General features: G+C 35.9%; 1 protein-coding gene across 2 annotated transcripts in view; it reads right to left on the bottom strand.

Moving 5' to 3' along the window:
• The window catches only part of MMS22L (MMS22 like, DNA repair protein), a 162214-nt gene that overhangs the window by 120293 nt on the left and 20418 nt on the right, over window positions 1-21503 (bottom strand). For both annotated transcript variants that reach the window (XM_069077189.1, XM_069077190.1), the window contains 6 exons: window positions 19738-19825; window positions 19468-19645; window positions 16385-16478; window positions 11783-11913; window positions 9483-9596; window positions 4470-4646 (listed from right to left, as the gene is read on the bottom strand). In XM_069077189.1, the coding sequence (XP_068933290.1) occupies window positions 4470-4646; window positions 9483-9596; window positions 11783-11913; window positions 16385-16478; window positions 19468-19645; window positions 19738-19825 (782 nt within the window). The remainder of the gene's footprint in view (window positions 1-4469; window positions 4647-9482; window positions 9597-11782; window positions 11914-16384; window positions 16479-19467; window positions 19646-19737; window positions 19826-21503) is intronic.

The raw sequence follows: 21503 nt of genomic DNA, 5'->3' as shown, positions 1-21503 counted from the left end.
AGATTGGAATACAAAAATAAAATGGAAGCCCTTAAGAAGCTTACAGTCTAGTTGAGTTCAAGTCACCAGGCCCAGAAAAACTAAATCCTAGAGCACTAAACAACTATCCAATGTGAATGTGGGCTGCTAGTGACCTTTCAAAGAACTCTGAGGATAGAAAGAAAGGTTGCCACAGGATTCATTCAGTATTAGAAACTGAAGCTGGCTACTATTAGACCTGTACATTGAGGGGATGGAATGTATCTTTTTAAAATCTTTCGATTTTTTTTCTTTTCATTTGGTACTACACTTTAACACAACAGACACCGCTACAAAATAAAAGAAAAACTTCCTACAGTGTAAGAAAACAGATTAACTGCTAGCAGAAAGAAAAAATTATCCACTAACTCTTACAGGATGGCACCAAACAATGAACCATTATACTTGGACTGTACCTTAAAGAAAGTTAAGTGCTTAATAAATGTTTGTTGAATTAAAAGGAACTAAAGGTAGGAAGTCCTTTCTAGGAGTTCTTTAAGAAAAACAAGACAGCTATTTATTTTAAAGGAATCAAGGTCAGAATAATAGTATTTAGTGACAAAGGAAGAACAAGACAGTTCCCTTAAAGACACTTTTAGTATATAGCCCCAAAACATGGGAATGAAAAATCATAAACTGACTCTCAAAGGATAACCCTTCCTGTTGCCATTGGTTCACCTCCTCACAAGGAATAAAAGTCTGTTAAAAAAAAAAAAAACTAAACAAAACTACCTAGGAATGTTCCAGAAGGGTCAGAGCTGGTTTTGAAAAACAGAAAGTACCTGACTTCAGGATTCCTGACATCTATCTCTTTTCATGGTGTTGGCATATGAAATAACAGTTTTCATTACACTATTTATAGACAGCTAATTAAGTGGAGGAGGCACAAGCAAGATGAGCACAGATAAAGAATTTTACTTAATGTGCCTTTGTACGTAGCTGGCTGACAAAACTAGGAAGGACTATATAGTTCATTTAAAACTAAGATATTTTTAAGACAAAACAACTCAATTTAAAATATTAAACACTGATCTACTTTAAAGGTTATATGTGGTCTCAATGATGTAGATGGGATAACAAAAATAATAATAATAACAAAAAAGCATTTATATAGAGATTTAAGTTTGCAAACTCTTTAATTTAATTGAGTCTCCCAACAACCCCTCGAGGTAGGTTCTATTATTTATCCCCATTTTAGAGATGAGAAAATTGAGGCAATAAGAAGTTAAATGACTTTCCCAAGTTCAGACAGCTAGGCAGCACCTAAGACAGGGTTTGAAGTCATATCATATTAACTCCAAATCCTGTGCTCTATCCACTGTAACACTTAGCTTTAGAAAACAGCTGAATCATACCATCTCATCTCATGAGATTTTTGTTCACATCATTCTATAAATTCTCTCAAGACTCCTTGGTCAACACACTAAACATTTTTCTCTGGATCTTTTAATCATAAAAGACATCAAAATACTGCTTAAAAACTCCCTACCTCTTATTTTAAGGGAATCTCAAGATAATAGTCCATTTATAAGTTTACAATATATTTATGGTTTTTCTATTAAAGAATGCTTGTAATGACCAACACACACACGTCAAATCAGATTTTAAAAGTAACATATATGTAGTGAAAATGTTTCTTTGTATGATCATTTGATTCTTAAACTGGGTAATTTCTAATGTTCCCTAAGCTTTATCCCAATAGTTAGGGCCTAATTAGTAACTCTGGCTTGTGATTAAGTTAAGTTGCTAAGGAAACATATTAGCAGTTTTGATAAAACCCCCATGCTCTGGTTTCTCCTGACAGTGTACTGTTATAGGCCACCATACTGGTCAGCAACAAAGGACATTGGGCAACCCTTCACCACCCTGCATCTGAAGAGAAGGCTTAGAGAGGCTCAAATGTTCAGGGGAAAATGTTCCCTCCTCATTTTGAGGTGTAGGGGCCCATAAAAACCCTATGAAAACCACAATGAAATCATTAGTCAGTGGAACAATCACTGGACTGCTTGTCTCCTATTCTTGGCTAATCCCCTGAGATCCCCCTCATCCCTCAGGGATCACTTAAACCTTTGTATGGGTCTCCACTGGGGTCTGGCCTTCTTCCTCTCCTTTATCCTCAAATGGGTTTCACTGTTACTATGCAGATTAACTCTAGAATCACTGCTGCCTACCCACCGACTGCCAGTGGTGGTGAAGTATCAATGTACACCTAAGAAGGCCTCCTGCATTCACTCTTAAAAGTCATCTCTTCTTGCCAGGATCCATACAGATCAGTTGGATAGGCAACAGGCAAAGTCAGAGTCACAGGTACATTCCTTTGGTCCATTAGCCACTGACCAAGAATTAGGACTAAATAGCCTGACAGCTGTCCATCCATTGACAGGGAAGGACAAGCAGTCTCACTGCTACCTCCCTTCCAACCTGGAGTGGGCAAGAGTCAGGTCACTGAACTAGGTGTTCTAGTTGTAGGGATGCTTGTATCCCCTTCTTTTGGCTCAAGGACCAGTCCTCACAGCAATGGGGATCAATCAACCAGACAGCTGAATTGCTATCCCAATGAGCAGTGATTCAGGAAGAAATCAAAGGCTTGCCTGAGTGACCTTGTGGTTCAATGGGAAGGTCTTCCCCATCCTACTACATCCATAAATTGCTGACCAAGGTTGGGACTAGGACCTTGGCAGCCACTTCAATATCCTGATGAGCATGGTGCTGTGATTTAGGGACCCAAAGCAAGGGCTGGAGGTCTCAACCTCATGCTTCAGCAATAGGGAACTCCTTGTCCCTGTCAGAGCCATGACTGCTGACTAAGGCTGTGATTAGGCCCCCTAATGGCTGCTATTAGGGCCAGGGAATTCTTTTTTTTAAGTTTTAAAATTTTATTTTATTTTTCATTGGGGGAATAAAATAAGCATTTCCATAACACAGTATATTTTAAAAAAGATGACTGCACATGAAACTGAAAGTCTATTATGTACAACTTGATATTCTTTTAAAAAACTATAATAGTTATCATGTAAAGTTTTTTCCCCTTTTTTTCCTTCACCTGAGAGATACCGTGTTTCCCCGATAATAAGACATTGTCTTATTATTTTTTTTGGACAGAAAAACACCAGAGGGCTTATTTTCAGGGGAGGGCTTATTTTAATGAACATTGACAGCAATTTTAATAACCAGGTAAATGTGAACAAAAAAATGTACCTTTATTCAATAAGCAAATCACTGGGGAAGAACAGGATGACGCGCTCACTGCTGCAGCTCTGATTGGATGCAGCTCGGAGCGCGGCGTGCGTTTCACGGGGGGGGGGGGGGAGACGGTGCATACAGAGGGTACCGTAATGTAGCGTGTAGCGCAGGGGATCACCTTCACTACAGTAGCAATCTCAATAGGGCTTATTTTCGGGGGAGGGCTTATTTTCGGGGAATCTTACACAGTAAGGGGAGGGCTTATTTTCAGGATAGGTCTTATTATCGGGGAAACACGGTAGCTACCATTAGACATAAATGTGTGTGTATGTGTATACACACATATATATCCATATATGTATATGTGTATAAAATCATTTTATACATACTTTTGTTTATCAGTTTTTTCTCTGGATGGAGATAGTGTCTTCCTTCATATGTCCTCTGTGATTATTTGGGTATTTGTAATAGTCAATATAACTTATTTGTTCAAAGTTGTTCTTAAAACAATCCCTTCCTCCTATGGTCCAGAAAAAGTCAATGCCTTCATGGCAGTGGAAGAGCTTAACACTAAGTGGCTACATCAGTAATACTGACACTACCAAAGCAGTGTGTTAAAGACTGAAGAGTCCTCAGTGATAATTTTGTCCAGTTCCTTCACTTTGCATATTAGAAGACTAAAGTCCAGAGAGATTATTTGATTTTCCTATAGTCACCCTGCAAGATGGTTGGCAATCCTAGAACAAAACCCCCCAATAAATTATTTAACTTCCAGTCCAAGACTCTTTAAGGTCTTATATTAGGTAAAGTGGTTCTCACAGCACTTGGGCCATATCCTTGGCTTTAATTATTTTACCAAGTAGCAGTATTCATAAACATTAACCTTTCTCTTACTGAGATATTTACATCTGTAATTAGAGCACTTTTTATGATCCAAAAGAAGTTTCTTCAAACTTATGGATATCTTTGCCCTTTAGAATCAATCAGTAAGCATTTATTAAGTGTCCACTATGGGTCAGGCACTGTATATACAAGGACAAAAAATGAACTAATCCCTGCCCTTGAGGAGCCTAAGCCCTATGTGATTGCCACAAATGAACACAGTCACACAGTCCTATGTCCTACACGATTACCACAAATAAACATAAAATAATAAGTAAAACATTCAATCACGATAGTAATGAAAGGGGGTAGGAAAAGGGAGAACATCCACTTTACAGACAAAACCTACTATTTCAAGATAAAAGCAATAGGAATTAAGATACTACCTTTTCATCTAGCACTCCATTACGATCAAATTGGTAAAATGATGCTAGATGAGTAGTAATCCACCAACTAAAGCCCAATGGATCCTTGGAGGGGACAACAGGAATAGAAGGCCGTTCTGTATCATTTGGCTTCTTAAAAAGATTCTTTAGTAGTTTATTCATCCATCTCCAAAAGGGCTATAGAAACAGAAGTGATTCAAATGCAATTAAATTAAAACATTCTTCTAGGATCATGTATTTTGAGTTTTATAATAAAATTGTCATAAAAATATGAATCAAACCACTCATTATTCAGTAGCTCTGAAAAGCCTTGAAATTATCACAGGTTTTCATTATTTAAAAGCAAGCAAATTCTAGCCCCCACAGAAGAAAAGGCTGCAAGCACAGAGGAATTACATAGACTAACATGCTGTATTTTGCTCACATCTAAAATACAGAATGAAAAACCAAATGTTAAAATCAAATCTAAAAAAAGAAAGACACTACAAAATTGCTTTTTAAAGATGGACAAGAAGACATTATATTCATCATTATCTAATCTAAAGATATCCAAATGTTGAAATTTATTTGCAAATAACAGTTTACTTGCCCAATGATTCAATGAACCCAAGTCTATTGAAAATATATATGAGATTCTTAAATAAAACATATGTTCCAAACACAAATACTATGTAAAAACAGACATGGCAAACAGATGAACACTATAATTAAAATCCGATGAATGCTGGTCACTGAACAAAGAAAGAAGATTAATATTGTTAGTCATTATTACTGTTATTCATTCATTCATTCATTCATTGCCCATTTCTGTAGAGGTTTTCTCAGAACAATCCTCAATGTTAGTTCATACAAATTATCCACATTCTATAGGTAAGGAAACTAAAACTTAAAGGAAGATACACTAAATTTGCTTAGGGTCAAATACCTAGTAAATGTTGAAGCCAGGACTTGAATTCAGATCTTTTGACTCCAAAGATCAGTGCTTTTTCAATCATATAACACTGATTATTTGTGACACTTTGTAACATCAACATGAATTATTACGACAGAATTAAAATTTAAATTAAAAAGTCCCTATTTTGAGACGGCCACAGAGTAGAATATTCATCTGCAATATTGCAATAGGCATCAATACCTCAAGTGGACCCAGGAATTCATAGATTTCAGTCTATACCAATGTAGACTGAAACTCATCTATCCTTTCTTACCTCATAAGCTTCTTGGACATATCCTATAAATCTCTCATATAATATCTACCAAAAATGCTTGAGGCCTTGCTTTGAACTTTTAAAAATCTCATTGATTCCAAAGCAACTCTTTGGCTACCTATCCATCTGTTATCCCTTGCACTCAATAATACATTATCAGCCCACTTCCTTATTCTGCTTATACATCCCTTGTAATGCATTTTACAGCACTATGAATATCTTGTTTCTTTCTACTGTCCTTTGGGTTGCCTACAATGATGGGTCTTCTGGGATTGCAAAATTCCAAGATTCACAAGCATATAACATCATCAGTAAAATAAGAGGATAAATGAAATCATTAAAGGTGCCACACATTTTCAAAAGTGGGAGGATAGCCCATTGTAATCCTCCTATTAAATTCTGAGCACAGTTCATCATTTGTCTGCAGTGCCTTTCCAAGTTAAATGAGCAGTAGCCTGCTCATCCAATTGCATTGCATGTAAATAATTGGATATAGCACAGTATGTAGCATGTAATCGATGCTTAGGGTATGCTTTTTCTTTCTTCCATTTACTCGTATGCATTGTTTATCCACTTCCTTTCTCCTGTGCCAGTCTCTTTTTGTGTGGCTATAGATTTTATTGAGGAGATGCCAGAGTATTCTGGGACTCAAAACAATCAAAAGGGACATGTGAAGTGACTTGCCATCTATAAGGAATTCTTCTTCTTTTTGGACTCGATGCAGAACCTCTTCCATAACAGTGGACAACACAGTCTTCCTGTCTTACGTTTCACCTGATAACTGAAAGATGGCTAAACAAACTTATCTCTGTGGTTGCCTCTATCAAGGACTTTTGTATGATTATAACAATCACAGGAGAAACTTTGTTGAAGACTCTTGCAGGCTGCATTTTGCTCTATCATGTCCAATGCTTTTTTGTAATCAATAAGCAATAAATAAAAACAAAATTTTCTAATTTCTATACCTCTCAGACTACTACAAGATTATAGAGACTCTCATAGACGGAACAAGAGCCTACTTGTTTATCTTATCATATTTTCATCAGAGACCCTCAATATTTTCACAGGCTATTGTCACAAAGATTTTATAGGGATGAGAAATAGTCATATGGGTTAGTAGCAACTGATGGCAGCCTCTGAGGTCTCTTCTGATTCTAAGATTCTGTGAGTCTTCATCAACTTCTTTTTGGTAATAATGCATTCTGAGATATTTTAAGTTCTTTTTTTGGGGATACATGAATATAACAGAATTTTGTGCTACAAGATATGATGATGTGATGGATATGAACAAAAAAAGGCATCAGGAGACTTACATGAACTGATGAGAAAAGAGAAATAAGCAGAATCATAAAAACAATGATAGCAATATCAACGAAAAGAACAACAAAAATTCAAACTTAATGCCAAGAAATAATAACGACAAAGTCTGGCCCCAATGAAGAGGTAAGAGATGGCACCTCCCTCTCTTCTCTAAGGAGGTAGAACATCACAGATGTGAAAAACTGCGTGTTATTTTGGAGGTGGTTGATATATTGGTGAGTCTGGTTGACCTTTTTCTCTTTTCTTTAAAATTCTTTGTTTGGAGGATGTTTTGGTTTTGAAGGGGGGAAGGGGGGGTATATTTTCCATTCTTTGGGAACTGCATTCTCTTACAAATATGAAAATGAATCTCTCAGTACCTTTAAAATTGTATTACCTCCAACACAGATTTCCTTTGTGTATATTTGGTCAAGTATCTCAAGTGCCATTCCCTCTTTGTCATATCAAGTGTTCATTAACTCGGGTGGTTTCTAAGACTCCTAGTTATGGAGATTATTTTTATATTCAAATTTCAGTAAGAAACAGCAATAATCAGAGTCAATTTGTATGCTTTTATCCACTTCCCATTTTTCGGAAGCAACAGCTTCTTTTTATAAAATAAAAATGGCTAAAACTATTATAACTGCAAGCATAGGTAACTGCATGTAATATCATCTTGTATTTATTCTTTCTTCTTATTTGTTATTAAATTTAACCTCAGCTCTAATCAGTGGATGTTCTAGCTATACTTAGACAGCTGATGCTGGAATGGCTCCTACACATGTTGTTCTATCAATTTCTTCTTTTGTGATGCTGTTCAGAGCATGTACAGCTTCTTCTGATCATTTTCTGAAGAGAAGTATTCATGATTTAAGGTCATAGTGTGATATTTGGGTGTCATATAAAAACTTTTGACCTTTTTTGTTTCTTCATCCCAAATCACAATCTCCAACAAATTTTTCATCATCCTCCATCATCACTCTGATGTTTCTGTATTTCCAGGTATATGGTTGAATGAGGAAAGAGTATGCTATCCAAATTCCTAGTAAAATATCTCTACTTCTTCCTCGGAAAAAGAGGGTGGTGCCTATAAACAGCAACTATCTTCATTCAGTTTCCCTTGCTTATGATCACCATGAATAAGTAGAATAAGGTGAGCTGCCTAAGCATCCTGCAAAATGTTTCTTAGTAAAAGGAAATATGTCAGCAAATATGTAATTCACATAATATGCTGTTAAAATTATAACTCAGATTATTACTTTTAATGTAAAATAAATTGGACTGGACCTGTGATTTCACTAATAAAGGGAACTCCTCTGGTCAATGCAGACTGGCACCAACTCCATAACTTCTAATCTTAGAGAGTTGTCTGGCAAACTGAGAGGTTAAGTAACTTGCCTTTGATTATACAATTAGTATGTATCAGAGGAAGGATTTGAATCCAGGTCTTACTGATTCTGAGGCCAATTCCCTATCCAATATGCCATGTTACCTTTCATAGAAGAAAAGCCTATAAGCAACACAAGAATTACAGAGGTTAATATTTATTAAGCTAATATCTAAAGTGAATACTTAAAATATATATTAATTTTGTGCATATGTAATAATTGCATATAATTTAAATGGAAATTAGCAAATCTGCAAAAATAAAATTATCTGTTTTTTTAAAATTGAGATAAAAATAGAGATAAACAAAAAAAATGTTTCCCTCTAAATTCATTTAATCTACTCTTGATTATGATTGCTAATGGATTTAGGCAATGATATCCACAAATGAAAACAACACCAAAATTCAGTGAATCTAAACTTCCTGAATACCTACATTAAAGCATTTTTATCACATTAAATGTTTTTATATGCTTAAACTTGCTGTTTAAGTGTCTGCTGTCCTAAGAATTCAGAGTACTTCAAACAAAATAACAAATCCATGCTATGAAGAAAATTCAATTCCATTTCAACTGGATAAGCATATATTAAATGCTTATTACATTGGGAACTGTGACTAAGGGGGGAGGGAAGAAAAGCAATTCTTGCTTTTAGGAAGCTTACATTCTACTGGCACATAGTAGGCACTTTAATGTATGCTCTCTTCACCCTTCTTGTATTCCTACAGCATTATGAACAACATAAATATTTGCCTAACTCACACATTCAAATAAATTGTGAGAGTAAGAATTTGAAATACAATATCTGGTTCAGGAAAATGCTGAACAATCAAGAGTTGTCAATCCTAAGGCCATTTGTTAAGATGGTATAGATAATGGTATAGTGAAGTGAGAAACAGCACTAGACTTACAGTGAGGAAAGCTGGGTTCAAGTCCTGCTTCTGACAACCTTACCAAGTCATTTAATTTCTGTGAGCTTAATTTCCTCATTTATAAAATGGGGCTAATAAATAACATACTACCTTTCTCACAGGCTGTTGCAATAAAAGTTGTATCAGCTTTGAAGAAATCATATAAATAAATGCGATATAAACTTTTTTTTTTAATGAACTACAGCTTACTTCTGTGTGACACCCTTTACTTCTATGGTCAAGAAGTTGAATAAGCAGGACCCATAATTCTTTGATGCACAAGCAGGGACAGTGGTGACTTGTTAAAGCTTCAGAGGGCCTAACCTAAGAAAGGAAATAGAAAAAAAAGCAATCAACAACACAGAAGTAGGACTTATTTTCTCCTACTAATTTTAAAGAAATTATCTTCTCTCCACTCTGCAATTTGCTTGGATAGGAATAGGGAATAGGATAGTGGTTTCACAGGTATAAGGAACTCTGCGAAGAAGACACTCCTGCCAATGCAGTTCCATACCTTCTCAGTCACTTGTAGTTTTACTGAGTCGCCTGAGGCAACTACTAGGTTAAATGACTTGGCCTGAATCACAGCCATTATATGTAAGAGGCAGGACTTGGTATCAATTCAATTGAAATTAATAAACATTTAGTAAGAGCCTAGTATGTGCCAGACACTGTGCTAATAAACGGAATCAGAGAAACTTGTCTCCAAGGCCAGCTCCCTGACTATACCATGCTTCCTTTGATAACTTTTAAAATTTGTGCCCAATTATAGAATGCTCTTAAGCAAAATGATCCATTATAACTTCTAAAAGAAATCTCCAATACACAGCAAAAATAATTATATAACCATAGATCAAGTGTGCATTACTGTCAAGTTTTTATCAAATCTGCCTCATATTTATTTTTATTCAATCTACCAGAATGAAAAGGAACTTTTAATGAAAAGAATGGGATAGATGGGAAGGATTCGAATTCATTATCTAATAGTAAAAGACAAACTTTTTATATTATTTGCAGTTTGTAATGACACAATAATTTCCAAATTATGCAACATTTTTGCAACATAAAAATATCTCTAATGGCTGTGAGTGGTGCACAAGTATGCAGAACACATATATTTTTGTAGGAAGAATAATTAAACTTCCAATATTTCATAAGTCTGTATTTCTGTAAATCAATAGGAGGCAGACATTCCTTTAACATGATGGATAGTAGGTATTTTAATTGTGCGGTTTACATTACTGTTCTCTATTTAATTACAGCATGAATTATTTCAATTATAAGCATGAATGTATTCGTGTATATTACCCTTAAAAGAACACATGTGGGTAATGCTTATAGGCTCTGAGTAAAAGCTTAACCACAGACATAAAAGACCCTAAATATATTTTTAAAAAAACAACTAAGAAAGGGCAATAAATTCCTGATCTGTTCAAAGCTTAGATCTAAATGTATGTCATCTAAATGTATGAGATTTAAAGTTAAGCAACCTTCAATACCTTCGTGGGTCTGTGATGATCTCATCTGTGTTCTTTAAAATTAAGTGATAGTAATCTATAAATCTGAGACCCAAGACCTTTCCATCTCCTGAAATTAAGTCAATCGAACATAGTTCTTTTTAACCACCGACTGAAATATGAAAACAATCAAGGCCATTAAACTTTACTGATCTACTGAATGAAGAAAAAAAATCTGTAATACTGTAAAATGAATGATCTCTCTTGTGACCCCAGACTTTTTTTATAAATCAAGCCAAAGCTCTCAAAGCTGGTCAGCTATCTTTGTTCAACTGCTTCTCACTTATCTCATCACTAGATAGCAGTGTAGGAACACATCATTATAGGGCTACACTCACTTATTTCAACATTAGTGACAATCGCAAAACCTTAGATGTTTTGATACTTTAAGGTATTCCATTAAATAACATGTCGGTTTTATTGTTGTTCAGGGTCATTATTGGCCAGCAGTTTATAGACTCCAGAGATCTAGAAAGTTGAGTAAAAAGTAGTTAAGGGAAGGGTTGTTAAGGGGGGTGAGAGAGAAAGAAAAAGAGAAGGGAAGTGGAGGGGAGCTTTTTAAAAAATCTACTATTCTTACCACCTACCAAGAGAAAAACATTTAACATTCATGAAGAATTATCTTGATGAAGGACTGTTGTAAAGTACTAAATGAAAAATTACCTTTTAACCTTTCATATAACTGTCCAGTTAACTCCCTAATAAGACCACAGGCATTCTATTTTGCCTTTGGGGAACTGGAAGATCTTTTTGTTTTAATTAGTAGCATTAAGCTTCATTCCGAGTCTAGGACCCTTGGTCTTAAATATATATGTATATTTTTCCCATTAAACTGTCAGGAGGTACTTAAATAAACATCATGGGATTTGCAATATTGACAAATTAAATATTTTGCACTGAGTTTCTCCCTGTAAATGTAAGCAACACATATATAGTAAATCAAAAAACAATTCTGGACAGTCAAAAGGATGAAAGAAACTCATATACCATTACCTTGGCATACCTGTTGATTGATAAACAGATCAGGTCACAAAGCAGATTTTCACAATGCTCTTTAAACAGGCTGACGCTGGTCAGATTTTCACCAACCATATTCATTAATTGATAACTATACACAACTTGTTCTAGAAAATTAAAAAAAAAAAAGAAAATCTTTTCAAAATGTATACTATATCTTGGTCCTAAAAAATTTCATGAACAGAAAAGAGTGACAATATTCACTCCCATTAGCTGTTCCTTGCAAATACTATTTTGGTTTTACAAAGAAAGATACAGTTTGATGTTACATTCCTTGTCACCATTACTGATAAGCATTACTAAAAGCTCTTTCATGTTGTTTGCAAATTAACAGGTTTTCCTATATTCTTTAATACATTTACCTAAAATATTTGGTAATAATTAAAAGGGCTTCAACCAGTCTGTAGGTCAACAAACATTTATTAAGTTCCTAATAGAGTTGAGATAACTGTGTTAAGCTTTAGGTATACAAAGAAAGGCAAAAGACAGTCCCCATTCCAAGGAGCTCGTGGACTAATGGGAAAGACAACATGTCAAGAGCTATGTACAAACAAGATATAGGCGAGATTAATAGTAATAATGAATAAAAACAATCATCATAGCCAGTATTTACATAAGTTTAAAGGTTACAAAGTACTTTATAAATATTATCTCATTTTTATCTTCACAACTACCTCTGGAGGTAGGTACATGATTATCCCCATTTTTCAAAAGAAACTGAAAGTTAAGTTACTTAACAAAGCTGGTAAGTATTTGAGGCTCAAGTCTTATTGACTCTAGATCCAAGCATTCTATCCACTGTGCTACCTTATTGCCTCTTTTAAGAAGGGTGAGAAGGTGGTGCAGTGAATAGAGCACCTGCCCTGCAGTCAGAAGGACCTGAGTTCAAATCTGGCCTCAGATACTTAATACAACTCTAGCCATGTGACCTTGGGCAAGTCACTTAACCCCAATTGCCCTACCTTCCCCCCTCCAAAAAGCAAAAAGAAAAATCTTAAAAAAAAAAAAAGACTGGTGATAATCAATAAAAGGAAGGACAGTATTAAGGTAGGATTTTAGCTGGGACTTGAAGTCAGGGAAGCTGAAACATGGAGATTAGAAAGAATTTCAGGCACGAAAGACAGTCAGTGAAAATGCTCAACCTGGGAAACGGAATGTCTTACATGAGGAACAGGAAGGAAGCCAATCTCCCTTGATCACCGAGTACACAGAGGAAGTAAGGTGTAAGAAAATGTTCACATGGGCTTTTTGTGCCCAACCTGCAGCAGAACATTCCGAGCTTGTATTGGTCTGATCAGTCACAGTTGGACAACACACTGTAACTTGACTCTAACATAGTGATATTTTGGTCCTCAAAAATGGACACTGACCACAAGCTGAGTCACAGAAATAAAAGCAAATTGAAAAGAAATAGACACAAATGACATCACCATGATACAAGTCAATGCTCCAACCACTGATGCTGAAGAGGCTAAAACTGTTCAATTCTATGAAGAGCTATAACACAGAAATAATACCAAAAGAAAGATGTCACATTCATCATAGGTACTGGAATGCCAAAGTAGGAAATCAAAAGATAATTAGAATAACAGGCAAGTTTGGCTTTGGAATACAAAATGAAGCAGGGCAGAGACTAATAGTTTTGTCAAAGCAACTTGTTGGTCATAGGAAACTTCCTTTTTCAACAACCCAAAAGGCAATTCTACATAGGGACATAACCAGATGGTCCATATCTAAATCAGATTGATTACATGTTTTGCAACCAAAGGTGAAGAAGCTCTACATAGTCAGTTAAAACAAGACCTGCAGTTGATTGTGGCTCAAACAGATCAAGAGCTTATTGTAAAATTTAAATTGAAGAAAGTAGGGAAAACCATCAGACTGAATAGTATGATCTAAATAACATCACTTATGGATATGAAGTAGAGGTGATGAATAGATATAAGAGAATGGATCTAACAGAACACTTGAAAAACTATGGACAGTTCATAATGTTGTACAGGAGGCAGCAACAAAAACTATTCCCCCCAAAAAAGAAGAGCAACAAGAAAAATGGTTGTTTGATGAGGATTTATAAATAGCTGATAGGAGGAAAACAAAAAGTAAAAGAAAGAGGGAAAGATATACCCAACTGAATGCAGAATTCCAGAGAATAGCAAGGAGAAATAAGAAGATTTTCTTAAATGAGCAATGTGAATAGAAGAAAATAACAGAATGGAAAAGACAAGAGATCTCTTCAAGAAGATTAGAGTTATCAAGGGAACATTTCTGCAAAAAAAGCATGATAAAAGAGAAAAAAATGGTAGGGATTTAACAGAAGTAGAAGAGATTAAGAAGGTGGCAAGAATATACAGAAAAATAAAAAAGATCTTAACATTGCCTATAACTACAATGGTGTGGATACTGATCTACAGTCAGACATCCTGGAGAATGAAGTCAAGTGGACCTTAGGAAGCATTGCTAAGGATAAGGCTAATGAAGGTGACAGAAGTCCAGATGAGCTATTTAAAATCCTAAAAGATTATGTTGTTAAAGTACTTCACTAAATATGCCAGTAAATTTGGACAACTCAACCGTGGCCACTGGACTGGATAAGATCATTTTATACTCCAGTCCTAAAGAAGGGCAATGTAAAAGGATGTTCAATACTGAACAACTGTACTCATTTCACATGCCAGCAGGTTATGCAAAGGATTCTGCAATATGTGAACTGAGAATTACAGAAGAGAAGGCTGGTTTTCAAAGAGGCAGAGGAACTATAGAGACCAATCTTCACTGGATTATGGAGAAAGTAAGGAAATTTCAGAGAACATCTACTTTTGCTTCATCGACTATACTAAAGTCTGTGACTATGTGGATCACAATATAACTGTGGCAAGCTCCAAATATATGGTAACACCAGATCATTTTACTTGTGTCCTGAGGAACCTGTATGAAGGTCAAGAAGCAACAGTTTGGGGGCGGCTAAGTGGCGCAGTGAATAGCGCACCAGGAGTCAGGAGGACCTGAGTTCAAATCCAGCCTCAGATACTTAAAACACACATACACACAAAACTAGCCCTGTGATCTTGGGCAAGTCACTTCATTCCAACTGTCCTACCTTCCTCCCTCCAAAAATAAAAAAAAAAAAGAAGCAACAGTTTGAATCAAATGTAACAACTTATTGGTTTAAGATTGGGAAAGGAATACAAGAAGAATATCTACTGTCACCTTATTCATTTAACTTATATGCAGGGTATGTCATGCAAAATTCCAGTCTGGACAAAATAAAAGCCAAAAATTAAAGATGCCAAGAAATATTAACAAACTCAGATATATAGATAATACCACTCTGATGGCAGAAAGTAAAGAATTAAGAAGTTCCTTGATAAGGGTGAAAGAGGAGAGTGCAAAAGCTGACTTTGAAGTTTAATATTAAAAAAAAAACCCTAAGATTACAGCAACTGGTCTCATCACTTCCTAGCAAATAAAGGGAGAAAAAATTGAAACAGTTTCAGATTTTACATTCTTGGGTTCAAAGATCACTGTAGATGGCAACTACAATCATGAAATTAAAAGATACTGTAATGGCAATGGGAATTTGAAGATCTTCCCTGGCCCTTATAAAGGCCAAATGTAATCACATGGAGCCTGTGATGGGAGGAGTTTATTGAACTGATGGAGTAAAGCCCAGAGGAGGCTGGGAGTGAGAACAGTTAGAACTGGGGGAGAGAGAGGACACCGGCAAGCAGACAGCTAGGCTTGTGACTGTTTGTGGGAAGGTTTTGGGATGGTGTTGCTCTCTGTAATATTACTGTGTACAGATTTCTTTGTTGCTATGATGGATTTGGTTTTCTGGTGTCTGAGAACATGGAAGTGTGGAGACAGTAAAGGTCCAAGTAAGGACAAAACAGGTTGGGAGGGAGTGGGGATTATCAAAACATGCACATCTTCTCAAATTCAGCCCATTCCACTATAGCTAAAAGGAATTATTTGGAGACCTATGTTTCATGTAGAAGAAAAAAAATGGGTTGACTTCTCAAGTAACAGAAAAAAATGCTTTTTCAAAGTGCTGTGGTAATTTGTCAATTGAATTCTTAGTCCAATACCTCATGTCAGTGTGAAGGTATATTCAGGTTCTTGAAGGCTGGGGTCAGCTTTGGCAGGTCCTCCCAAAGCAAGGAAGCTCCCTATAATGACAGGCCTAGAAGCACAGGGCTTTGCACTCATCAGCCAAGAACCAATTTAATTAAGACACTAGATTGGCAGTAGGATGATGACTTTTTCAGGTATAGCAACCTGAATATCAAATATCAAGTTCTAGAAGCATTTCAATACATCAATGGAAGCACCCACAACAAAAAAATCAAATATTTTTGAAGTATTGTAAAAATCAGGACCTAGAATTAAGCAGACACTAAATATTATTAAATATTAATTTAATGCTAATATGATGTTGGTTGGAATTTCTAGTTTTCCCTTACAAAGAACCAAAAGCAAAGTTCACCAAATATACATAATTCAGCAAGACATTCAGAAGAAGGAATAAAAAGAAATTGATGGAAAGGGAAGACACACATTGGCACTCCTTGAACTTACTTGATGCTTTTTCATCTAGAATTTGAAGAATTTCCAGTACTAGCCAATGGATATCTAAACGAAGATGTATTAGATGCCATGATGGCGGAAAGAGCTGTGAAAGACATTCAGAGAAAGAATTATCAACTATGATTGAGACCCTCCAATACTTTCATAGGTGTTATACAGCAAGTAACTATATTTTTCTTTGCACACATGGGTGAAGACCAATTAACTGACTACAGTTCTGAAACGCAGACAAATCTTTTGTCTCATTTATCAGTAGAACAGTTATGTAAAGATTTGAAGTGAGGATATATTCTCACCTTAGTAGATTGGTTTAAGGTAGAACTAACTAAAAGCATTGGAAGGCAATTGACGAATTTACTTAAAGTTACTTCCAACTTTTTGGTTTCAGTCAAGGTGCAAATCAGCAATCCCTTCAAAAAATCACATTAATTTTCATTATTCTTATTTTAGAACTTTTCTAGGTGAAGTAAGAAAGCAAACTGTTATCAGGTTTCTTAAGTGTCATTTTATGATTTTAAACACTTCTATGAGCCACTATTTTTATGAGGAAAGCATTAATTTGATATTAAGATACCCTCGTCTTGTCAAGACTTTTCACTAGTGTGAAATTCAAAATCTACACTTGGGTTGTTAACACCACAATAAAAATAGTTACATTCCCCAATGCGTTATTAAAAAAAAATCTAACTGATAATACTGGCACTTTTTGCTGGTTCATGTGACTATGTGATCATATCCCCAAATGGCATATTATGGGTGCTTCCTTTTTTTCCTTTAAACAATGTTCTTTGCTCCTTAAGTAGTGAGGTCATGTCTTGAGGACTGGCATTTTGCTCTTAAAAAAAAGTTATCTCGGGGTGGATAGGTGGTACAGTAAATAGAGCACCGACCCTGGAGTCAGGAGGACCTGAGTTCAAATCTGACCTCAGACACTTAACACAAAAACTAGCCGTGTGAGCTTGGGCAAGTCACTTAACCCCAACTGCTCTCCAAAAAGCAAAAAACAAAAACAAAACTTTTCTCATATTCATCTTTTTTTCAAATCCAATTCAATTCAACAAGCTTTTATCAAACACCAATATGTGACTGACACTGTCCTGAGCACTGGGGATATTAAGAAAAAAATGAAACAGACCCTGCCCTCATTCTACTGGGAGGAGGAAGTAATGACATGTTTATACTAGTATATTCACATATAGAAAATATTCAAATCAGTTTCTGTGATGGAAGAGTGTTTCAACAGGAGAAAACAGAAAAGACCTCCTGTAGTTGAAGGGGAGCTTTATTCTGTTGACTTTCAAGTCAAACTATCTTAAATTTGCCTACATAATACAATCAAGAGTCCATGTGGCACAGTACATAGAGTAGCTTCAGAGTGAGGAAGAGCTGGGTTCAAGTCCCACCCCTAGGATGTATAGCCCTAAGCAAATCACTTAAACTCTTAGTACTCAAGACAACTATTTAAGAAAGAAGGAAATAAGTAATTATTAAGCATTTACTAGGTGCCAGGCACTGTATTAAGCTTTTTACCCTCAACTCATTGGTCCTCAAAATAACCTTGCAAGGGAAGTGCATTTTATGACACAGAGTACAAAATCCCCATTTTACAATTGAGGAAACTGAGGCAAACAGAGATTAAGTGACTTGCCCAGGGTCACACAGCTACTAGGTATCTGAGGTCAAATTTGAACTCAAGTCTTCTTGACTCCAAGCCTGAAGCTTGACATATCACTCCACCAAAGTGTTACGTTGCAGAGAAGGTGTTGGTCTGTACTGATGACGATGATAGAGGTTTCCGCATAAGAAATTCTCAGTATCAATGCAATCACAAATCCAGTACCATTCCATTCCAAAAAGATCAAGAACAGGTGGTCGCATATGATCATTTACATGACTTTATATTTATTTCCATTTTTTGCTATTGCTAGTTTAAAATACATATTCTCCTGGGTCTTTATTTTTAGTGATATAAGTTTACATGTGGGGGAAAAAAAAATAAGTTCAGTGTATTCTATGGGAATTTGGGAGGGGTGGGGGAATGCAAGAGGAAAGAGAAGAAAAGAGAGGAAGAGACAAGGGCAGAAAAGATAGCAACCCCCAATCTGGAAGTAATCTCTCCCTCTTTGTCCTTAATACTTTTTATGTACTTATGGTTTAATTTATGTCACTCTTATATCCATATCTTGTCACAACTACTACATTATAAGCTCCATGAGAAGAGGTGTCAATTTTTTTCTTTCTATCTTCCAAACTGACAGGCAAAACAGAGGTCTACAGTAAACATTTGTGGAATTTTACTTCCTTATGAGATTACAGTGAATGCTATTAGACATACTGATACCTTACCTACATGAAGGTAGGTAAATGATCAGACCATATGATCTCTAGACTGAATTTTATTTTAATTTTCTTAAAGGTTTTAGAAGCAATAAAACAAATTATAACAGTCCTAGCATTTTATAGTAATGCCTACTTCCCTTTCTATAAGATATATTCAGGAAAATCTATATTTTTCAAATCTGTTATTTGTGTAAATTCTGATTTGCATACAGAAGATTCAAGCTTATGGAGGGTAGTATGACACTACCAATTAACAACAAGAACAAAAATAATACAACATAAAAGTATTATTTTTACCCCCAATAGGAATGAAGACAGTGATTAAAAGCACATTAGAAAAAAAACCTCAATCACACTCTAGAAAAGGTTCACAAAAATCATAGCTGAGAGACTTATGTATGCAAATACCTTTTCTGCTAATGAAGTCTATAAACCTTCCCACAGTAAAATGAGAAAGTTCCTTAGGTTCTCCTGGCCTTTACCTAAACTCCCTAAAAGGAAGTCAATAGAAGCTTTAAAAAACAAATGTATGTGTGTATTTTTAATTGATTTTGCTCAGCTTCCACTGTTGTTTGCTAATACATAAAAAGGGATGCTGACTTCTATGATTCAATGATTGTTCTTCCATGTGGGAAGAGTAACCTGACAATGTTGCCATAGTTATTTTGTAAAATTCATTTTTTTTAAATTTCCTGTGAAAACTATATTTTAACAATGAACAAAACAAGGCAAACCTTTATTTGGTTCTGTACTACAAATGCTCCTGGGGTAACACTGGGGTGGTCAGACAGACGGCCAGTGTACAAGATCAATCCATGAAGTTCTTCAACTAATATTGAGGGAAGCTGGGCCTCCAAAACCTCATATGGGTGAACTGGAACATCAATCTCTGTCTCATGTATTCTCAGGTACCTGGAAACCCATAAGATATTGTTATTCAACATATATCAATCACACATACATGTTGGGCCACAAAATTTTAAAAAATGAATCTGACATCCTACCTAAAGATGAAAACTTTCACGTAATGAAGAAACATAACACATTGATGCCTAATATCGTTTGCTTCAGAGTGTAAAGCTGATGCCTGGCCTGTAAATAAAAAAGACATTATTAACTTCAAAAGTTATTCGAAAGAACAGGTATCATGGTGTTTCTTACACTCCCTCCCTCCTCCCCACATTCAGTGAACTCAGATAAGTTCAGGATCAATATAGTCCTGGCATTTAACATTTCTCACAACTTGTTCCCTTCCTATGTTGTCTTCTGACAACTTACTTTACTACACTTACTTTGCAACCCAGTGACACTGGCCTACCTGAAGTTCCTCAAACACCAGGTTCATTTTCTGGCCCCCCAAGCCTGTAGTTTTCTGTCTCCTCACCTCCATTTTCTTGGCCTCCTTCAAGATTCAGCTTAAATCCCACCTTCTAAAGACCTGTCCCACAATGGCCAATGTTTTCTCCTTTTAGATTACCTTCATCTACTCTGTATACATCTTATATATACCTAGTTACTTGCATGTTATCTCCTCCATTAGGTAGTAAGTTCTGGGTTGGTTTGTTTTGTCTTTAAGTTTTTTTCCCCCGAACTTAGAACAGTACCTGGCACATACTTAGTAGTTAATAAATGTTTGTTGACTGACTGGAATCAGAATTATTCCACTGAACAAAGTAGCCACATTATAGAAAACCTACACATTTAGAAATCGGTAGCATTTCCCCTCTTAGAGCCTAACTAGATGGTTTTCTTTGAAACAACTGGATGGGGGAGACAGGACAATCCTAATTCATTCAGAAGAGCTTCAGCCATGCTTTTCCCATACAACTCTCATAATAGGCAAGATCCCAGTACCCAATGGTGACCTCACATAAATCAGCAGTCTAGGGGTTCCAATTTGGTTTTCTCAGGTAGGATAGGGAATCGGATTTTGTCACGGAAATAATTAAAATTCAACCTAGACCCAGGAGTTTGTCCTGTTCACTACAAATGTGGCTAGGTTGAGAATGATTCTTTCCCCTAGACTGATTAAAAAAATAAAAGTGTTAACTTAAGATATCAATAACTGAAATTTGGGATTTTGCCACTCACACTCCAAAATCCAATCCAGTTCTTCTAAAAGGTTAGATTACCTAACTTGGGATGTGCTGTCCTTAGTCTACTGAGGCTATTCCGATCAATCAACCAGTATTTGTTAAGAGCCTACTACAAACCAAATATTGTCTTAGGCACTGGGGTACAGAGATTAAAGAGAAGCAATTCTTGCTTCACTCCTTGAGAAAGAGTGCTGGGCCTGGAGTCAGGAAGAAATTAATTTAAACCCTGCCTAACACACTTATAGTCACTAGCTGTGTGACCCTGGACAAGTCATTTAACCTCCATTTCCCTCCATTTTCTCAACTTTAAAATGGAGATAATTGTAACAGCAACTATCTAGCAGAGCTGTGGTGAAGATCGAATGAGATAATATTTGTAAACATGAAGCATAGCAAATAGTAAACACTATGTTTATTCCCTTTCTTCTCCATACCTCCCAACCCCCTGCTAGCAACAAGTTCCACTGGAATGGACTCAAACTATAATCTACCCTATTTTAACAATGGAAAACATTCATCAACACAAAAAGGATTGGTCTCTCTCTCTCTCTTTTTTTTTCTTGCCTTTTGGAAGGCAATCGGGGTTAAGTAACTTGCCCAAGGTTACACGGCTAGTTGTTTGTTTGTGTGTGTGTGTGTGTGTGTGTGTGTGTGTGTGTGTGTGTGTGTGTGTG

Source organism: Petaurus breviceps, unplaced genomic scaffold (genome assembly GCF_028583685.1).
Source record: "Petaurus breviceps papuanus isolate PSGF00001 unplaced genomic scaffold, PetGlider_PUasm1.0 90977, whole genome shotgun sequence".
In the NCBI taxonomy this organism is placed as follows: Eukaryota; Metazoa; Chordata; class Mammalia; order Diprotodontia; family Petauridae; genus Petaurus; species Petaurus breviceps.
Note: the sequence above shows the minus strand (reverse complement) of the source record. Positions and strands in the feature narration are given on the sequence as shown.